This window comes from Marmota marmota, unplaced genomic scaffold (assembly GCF_001458135.2).
Source record: "Marmota marmota marmota unplaced genomic scaffold, marMar, whole genome shotgun sequence".
Taxonomy (NCBI): domain Eukaryota; kingdom Metazoa; phylum Chordata; class Mammalia; order Rodentia; family Sciuridae; genus Marmota; species Marmota marmota.
Window position 1 is genome coordinate 79,699,501 of NW_026000026.1, and position 7,655 is coordinate 79,707,155.

General features: G+C 46.6%; 1 protein-coding gene across 6 annotated transcripts in view; it reads right to left on the reverse strand.

The window, feature by feature from the left end:
• The window catches only part of Sh3tc2 (SH3 domain and tetratricopeptide repeats 2), a 63,174-nt gene extending 56,009 nt beyond the window's left edge, over positions 1–7,165 (reverse strand). For 3 of the 6 annotated variants that reach the window (XM_048811763.1, XM_048811767.1, XM_048811765.1), the window contains exon 1: positions 3,183–3,395. In XM_048811763.1, the coding sequence (XP_048667720.1) occupies positions 3,183–3,234 (52 nt within the window). In that variant the 5' untranslated portion in view covers positions 3,235–3,395. Of the gene's footprint in view, positions 1–3,182; positions 3,396–6,986 lie in introns of those variants that run through there. The other 3 variants (XM_048811764.1, XM_015485960.2, XM_048811766.1) reach the window with 3 other exon arrangements.
• Positions 7,166–7,655: the final 490 nt, after the last annotated feature.

Genomic DNA, 7,655 nt, shown 5'->3' on the forward strand with positions numbered 1-7,655 from the left:
AGTTTTTATGATGTAAACCTACATTCTCCCTGCTAGAACAAATAACAAATTAGAACTACAGCTACATCTAGCCATATGGATACATCTCAGATGATTATGTTGGTGAGGGAAGAAAGCAAGTTGCATAATGATATCATTTTGTTTTAGTTTAAAAGTCTGCAAAGTAATTCTTTGCAACGCTCTCCGGGGGCATGAATATGTAGTAAGAGCACAAAAACCACAGGACTCATGAAAGTGATTAACTTTGGTGAGAGAGAGGAATGAGATTGGAAAGAGTTCTGCAGGGGACCCTAATGGTATCTGTAATGTTTTATTTCTTCAGAAATTAAGCGAAAGAAATAAAGAAATTCTGAGGCCACCATGGCAAAAAGTAGAAATCTGTTGGGGGGCTTATTATTCTAATATTCTGAACTATTACAGTGTTCAAAATGCTTCACAATTCTTGTAGAATTCGAAGGCAACGTGCCATTTACCAGTGTCAGCATTTGTGATTTCATTATTGTTATACTGATGATTCATGTTTACCAGAAAGGTTGAAAGGAAAGTTACAAATACTAGTGATCAATGCAGGCACATATATCTCTCCCACATCTTCTATTTAAGAATTTCAGCCAAATTTCTTCAAAAGGGTGTTGAAGATAAGGGAGAAGGGGTATTGAAGATAAGAGACAAAGACTAGATGCTTCCAGACCAACGAGCTCTGACATGCCTGTGATCTGACGTGAGCAATTTTAGTTTACTAAGCAACAGTAAGAAACTCAAAGGGTGGAGGAAGTGGAGGTGATGGCTGGAGATTGACCCATGACCCACCCTCTCACCATGTGCAACTGGGAGATTTCTGTGAGCAAACAAATAAACACCACAGGAACAGATGCCTCGGGAAGAGCTCACACAAGAGAATGCAGCATGCCCAGGACCGTCATAGCCAACATCCAACAGCACCACACCACAGCCCAGCCAGCCAGATGTCCAGTGCTCCTCTCCCGCCTCCCTCACCCCCGAGGACACAGTTTGGACCTCACTGCTCACTCCCACTTAAATGAACACAATGGCAAAAGCAGCCAAGGAACGATGAGTATGGACTCCTGCTCCAGTGGAGTCAGGAATTAGGAAGAAGGGATGTGGGAGTGGTCCATGTTGGCTAACAGTAAGACAGCCTGGGATTGCCCAAAACTGACCCCATGTCACGTCTGCAAGATGAATTGCCTAATTGAATCCCTCCAGCAGTTCCATGTGATAGATACTATCACTAGATCCAGTATACAGCCAGGAAAACATGAGGTAGGTTCAAAGGAGGTAAGAGACTTGCCCAAAGTCATACCACTACAAATTCACTCCAAGATGTGTCTCAGACTTTGCCTTCTTTTCTCTAGCATATAGAAGGGAAGCTAGAATGGGGATTTTATATCAGCTGGCCTCAGACCTACAACACCCATTATCTCCGCCCCCTAGAGAAGAACCTGACACATGTGGAGAAGAGTATAGAACCGTATGGCATGAAAGACTTCGAGAAAAATAACTAGTAAGCCGACTTGGTGAAATAAGAGAATCCAGGGGCCAACCAGTTGTCAAAGGCCAAAAACAGGTGACGGAACAAAACAAGTGGAGAGTGTCATGGACTTTCAAGGCCACCCTCTCTCATGTTGGCTTCTTTGTTTTGCACTGCAGAACTCTGTTCTACCTGAGACCTTTGTCCTGCAGAAGCAGAGTGGCTGTGCCTGAAGCTGGGCTCAGGCAGCAGAAGCAGAGCTCCTCAGGCAGTTCACAACCCCCCAATTTTACAGATGACCAAATGAAGCCCTGAGAGAGAATGCAATATGCCAGGGTCATAGGAATGTAACTAACAACAGCCGGGCACTGTGGTGCACACCTGTAATCCCAGCAGCTCTGGAGGCTGAGGCAGGAGGATCATGAGTTCAAAGCCAGCCTCAGCAACAGCAAAGCACTAAGCAGTTCAGTGAGACCCTCTAAATAAAATACAAAATAGGGCTGGGGAGGTGGCTCAGTGGCCGAGTGTCCCTGAGTTCAATCTCTGGTACCAAATAAAGAAAAAACAAAGAGGAAGAAAAATAAAATTTAAAAAAAAAAAGAGAAATGTAATTAACAAGGTCTAATATTTATTATATTTAATTAACCATGGGCTGGGCTGTTCCCAATATTTCACATGTAAACTTTACACCACTAGGAAAGCATAATCATTTCACAAAATCTACAGATGTGCAAACTATAGCACAGAGAAGTTAATTTCTTAAGGCAAGTAAAAAAACAAAGATTAAACCCAGTGACTTTGCCCTCAAAGACGAGGTGATCGACCGCAATGACACCCACCTAACTGGTGGTAGAATAAGTCAGATCTAGAAAAAGAGCCCTGGCTTCTAGACCAGCAGTCCTTCTTGGACTGGTCAAGTTTATATTCTGGGAGGAGTGCTGGGGTGACCATGAGAAGGACGTGCTCTGCCTGCCCCCACAGGTGCAAGCACAATAGGATTTCAAGGAAGTTGGTAAGTCCTAGAAATCTAGAGAAGCAAAATATGTCATAGCCTTTTGTGCCAAATGTGTTGTTTGGTTCTCCTGGACCTTCCAGGTTTTAGCACTGACTGCATCCAAGGAAAGCACTCAGTACCAGGCTAAACCAGGATGGCTGGTCACCTTGTCTCAAGTCTCAGATGACCAAACAGCTTCTTAGAGCAACAACTCTTTGATCTCAGCTGGATGTGCCTAATACCACTGTAACAGGTAGGAGGCAGGAAAATGCCTGTTTTTCAGCAGCACAATCTTGAGGAAAACAAGGTTGAATGACAGAGGCCAAATTTATGACCACCCATAGAGTGCAGAGGAACTCACTGCCGGAACCTTCTTCCTGTCCTAGGGAATCTTGGGAGGAAAGGAAGGAAGGGCTTAGTCACACCCTAGGAGTGGCAGCCAAGAGCAGCCCCCACTCCCCCTCGGCAGAGTGAGCTCAAAGCCTCGTTCTTTAGGAAAGTAGATGCTTCTCAGGCTTCACTCCGTTTTTACAAAGGCAGAAAGACAAATATGACCGAGGGAGGTAAGAGAGGCACCAGAGACCACAACCATCTCCCCACCTTTAGAAGAGCAACTTCCCCAACCCAGCAGCTCCCTAGGTTTTCACTGTACCAACCAGTGTGGCCAAGTCACCCGTCAGAGTCCCCCAGGAAACTCACCTGAGCTCCAGGGCAGACTCCGCTCCCTGGGGATGCAGAAACAGCCACCCATGTGTGCACCATCCTCCCGGGCCAGGGCCCCAGGGAACACCAGCCAGAGAGCTTTGGGAGCCTCCCAACGGTGTCCCTCCTACCGCCTCCTCCCTGGCACACTAGGGACCTAGGCTGCTCAATGCACAATGAAGCTTTTGATATCCAGTCTGTAGCAGGAGGCCAAGGAGGGTGGGAGGGGCCACCCAGCCAGCAGGCCTGATAGTCCTTGCACTGTCCGGCTCTGCCCAGAGAGCAGCCCTCCTCCTGCCTGTCCACAGATTGCTCCATGCCTATCAGGCTGTGGCACATTCCTCACATTCTGGGATTGAGATGCACAGTTTGGGTCTTGTGGGGGCAGTCAGGGCGGAGGAGGAGGGCAGAGAGTATTCCAGGAATCAAGGCCACTGGTCCTGCTCCCTCCCTGACTGACTTGGCTCTAGCAGACTCCTCTGCCACCCCTTGGAAACTGATCCCCACCCAGCCCCTCTCTGCAAAGCCTCCCTTGGCTATCTGATAATGCTGAAGCTGTGGGCGCAGTACCTCACAGTGTCAGTGTGCCAGCTCCTCCTTGGTAAGCACCCATGAATGTGCAAACCCCCAGCTGTCTCCCAAATCACCTGATGCAGCACGTTACAGGTGAGGAGATGGAGGACCACACTCATTTAAGACTATGGGTATGTATGAACACTCACCCCACCAAACTAATCTCTTTCCAGATTTGGCAGGGAAGCTGGGGAATGCAACTGATGCAGTGTGGCTGAATTTCGGAAAGTCTCCCATGAGATCTTTCGAAGGAAAAGACACAACTGAGTGCCTACAGTTACACGGAGGCACGATGACCTAACAGCCAAGCCCAAGGATCACTCTTCACTCAATGGGCCTTTCATGCCTAAAGCAAAAGTCCATGGTGAGCCGTCCAAAGATGAGGAGGCGTGCGTGGGGAGGAGGCAGGGTCCTGACAGCTTGACTTGGAGGCTTTTTGAGACTTGTGTCAGCTCAAGGCGTGTTAAAGAGGACAGTGGCCTGGTCAGGCTTATATTCTGGGAGGAGTACTGGGGTGACCATGTGAAGGACAGGCTTGCTATCTATCTCACTGGAGTAACTTCACAGCACACACCTGCTCAGCCTAGACCCTGGTCTCCAGTGTGCCTCTGAAGTTCCGCTATATAAGTCACAGGTATGGAATGCTTCCCGTGAGTCAGGCACTCAGTATGCATTACTTTATTTAAACACCATAGCAGCACCATAATTTAAGCAATATCATTTCCTCTTGGTAAGTTGGCAATGGGTAAAGAGGGGCATATAACCTGTCCAACCTCCCTCCCCTATTGTAAATGTCAGTCAGGACCTGAGCCAGCACTGGTTAATTCCATCGCCCAGGAACAGCAACTTTCTGATATGTGGGCTCCTCCCTCAGCTAAGGATACGCAGTGAAGAAGGACTCGGTGATCTTATACTGAGACCTCTGAAGCCAGCTGACTACTAACAGCAAGACCAGGAGAGGAGGGCTGGAGTGGGGCGGGGGGACTCGGGGGTACATGGCCACTTAATCACACTCCCACTGTGGTGGACATTTTCTCTGTGCACATCTATCTAAAGTATCCATTTCCTACAATGTGTCCATGCCCTTCCCTCACCAAAGCATAGGATGAATTAGTATGTTTTCTTGGGCCCAAGATAAAAGGCCAAGTGTTAGTTTGCAAAGGCAGTCACTTAAAACTTTGGGAGCTACATGAGAATCAGTTAGTGAAAAGAAGAAGCCACGATCTAACTTGCATATCTAAACATATACTCAGACTTATAATTTTACCCTTAATTTATCTGCACACCACTATTATATTGGAGCACCAACAATCAGAAACTAAAAATGATCGAGACCAATTAGTGGAAGGATCTCTGGACAACTGTCATAGACGACACCATAAAGCAATTGGTTGAGATATGGATTTTGACAAGTCTGAAATGAATAGTCCATTCAAAGCCACTGCTTCCCTTGAGATGCAAGAAATTAGTGCTGTTCTGCTCCTGAGTACCTCAGATAACCTTATTAGAATGAAGAGATTTATAGGCAGAGAGAGAGCCACGGGAGCAAAGGCCCTGAGGCAGAAACTTATTGGGCATGACTAAGGAAGAGCAAGTGAGGAAGGATAAAGAGATGAGGTCAGAGAAAGCAGCAGCCGGCCACACTGTGATACCTCTGATGTTGGGTGGCAGCAGTGAGCCACAGTTCCCAGTCAGCTCTGGGGCAACAAGTCAACACCAAGACTCTATGGTGCTCTGTAGATGTTCAGTAGATTCAAAATGTATTTTTTACTTACAATATTTTCTTTTTTCTTTCTGTCCTTCCTAAGTGTTTTGTTCTTGTAGTTCTTGTTGTTTTGTTTTGTTTCTAGTGCTGAAGAGCAGACCCAGGGCTCAAACATGCTAGGGCAAGCACTACCACAGAGCCACACCTCCAGCCCAGCTTAGGCCATCATCACCTTACAATGAGTTTATTAAGAAGCAACTCCATCAAAAGACATCTAGATTAGTGTTTCATCCAATGACTGGGCACCCTGACCCAGGCAAGTGGACACAGAACACTGACCATTACCAAGGACATAATGATGTATTGACTACAGGAGAGAAACACCATGAAGGGTATTTCTCAATTTCTTCACCTGAACAACTGGAATAATGAATCTGATATTTATTGCCAGGTTGAACCCTGGGAGAGAAGCTTTGTAGGTTGGAACCAAGAGTTTGCTTTTCCACTGTGACATATGATAGTCCTTTAAATACAGCCAAGCAGAGATACATGTAGAAGATGGGGGTTCAGAAGATCTTACCAGCCAAAGGCAGGTCTCTTGCTTGTTTGTTTTTTCTAATTAGTCGTACGTGACAGTAGAATGCATTTTGACATATCTTACATAAATGGAATATAACTTCTCATTCTTCTGTTTATACAAAAAGTAGAATTATACTGGTCGTGTAATTGTAAATGCACATAGGGTAATAATGTCAAATTCATTCCACTGTCCTTTCCACCCCCAAATCCCCTCCCTTCCCTTCACTCACCTCTGTCTAATCCAAAGTACCTTTTTTCTTCCCTAGCCACCACCCCCCATTGTGAATTAGCATCCACATATCAGAGAATCAGCCTGTGGTTGTTCGGGATTGGCATATTTGGCTTAGCCTGATTTTCTCCAGCTCCATTCATTTACCGGCAATTGCCATAATTTCATTCTTCTTTAAGGCTGAGTAATACTCCATTGTGATACCATATTTTCTCTATCCATTCATCTGTTGAAGGGCATCTAGGGTGGTTCCATAGTTTGGCTATTGTGAGTTGAGCTGCTATAAACATTGATGTGGCTGCATCGCTGTAGTGTGCTGATTTTAAGTCCAAAGGCAAGTCTTTGGGAGCTGTCAGTGTGTACAGTGGTATTTGAAGTCACCGGACTAAATGAGGGAGGGCCAGGAGGTGAGAATACGGAGGACCAGGCCATGCAAGGACGAAGGGAGGAGGAGAAACCAGCTAAAGAAACAGGAGTGGCCAGTGAGGGAGTATGAACCAAGATCGTGGTGGGACGGAGGTGAAGTGAAGAAAGTGTCTCCAGAACCCCAGGTGACCAGCTACCGAGGATGCCGTGAGCAAGGGGCAGACGGAGAGCTTGCCTCTGGGCCCTTCGGGGCAGCAGCACAGATCAAAGCTTGACGGAGGAAAGTTCAAGAGCCTATGTTAAAAGGAAAGGGGGAAGCCCCACCCACACTCCACTTCCCCACTGTCACCTTGTTTTTTCCATGTTTTCTGGGTGCTTGGAGGCAGCAGCTCAGACATCTGCGAGAGCTGGCAGCTAATGGAAGTCAGTGAAGCTGGCTGGGTGACAAGTGGCAGCTGACCGCAGCCCCCGGGTCGGGGCAGCACAGGGAGAGGTGTAGCTGGGGTGAGAAGGACACAGCCTGGTCTGAGGGGAAGCCCCTGCTAGGCTCCAGGATGAGGAAATGGTGTAATGTAGGCTCACGTGATCAGACACTCTGATTTGTTGCAGAGGCCAGAAATCCAGATCTGTAGGTGGAGTTTCCCAGCCTTTAAATGCTCACAAACTATCAAAAAAATTTCAGAGCTCTGCACAGCCAGTACTGCAAGGCAGGTCACATCCAGCCTGAGAGCCGGTTTTAGCCTTTCAGATATAAAAGTGATATTTTCCATTAGAAGATTTATAATTAATTGGGGTGATAATAACCTGAGTACTGCAATTATAGAGAAGGACTGAAAAGATCCTCTTATAGGTTGAACTAGGTCCTCCCCCACATATGTAAGTCCTGACCCCCAGGACCTCAGAGTGTGACTTGACTTGGAAATGAGGTTGTTGTAGACGTCATTATTTAAATTTAGATGAGGATACTGGAGTAGGGTAGGCCTCCCATCCAATAGGTCTAGTATTCTTTTTTTAAAAA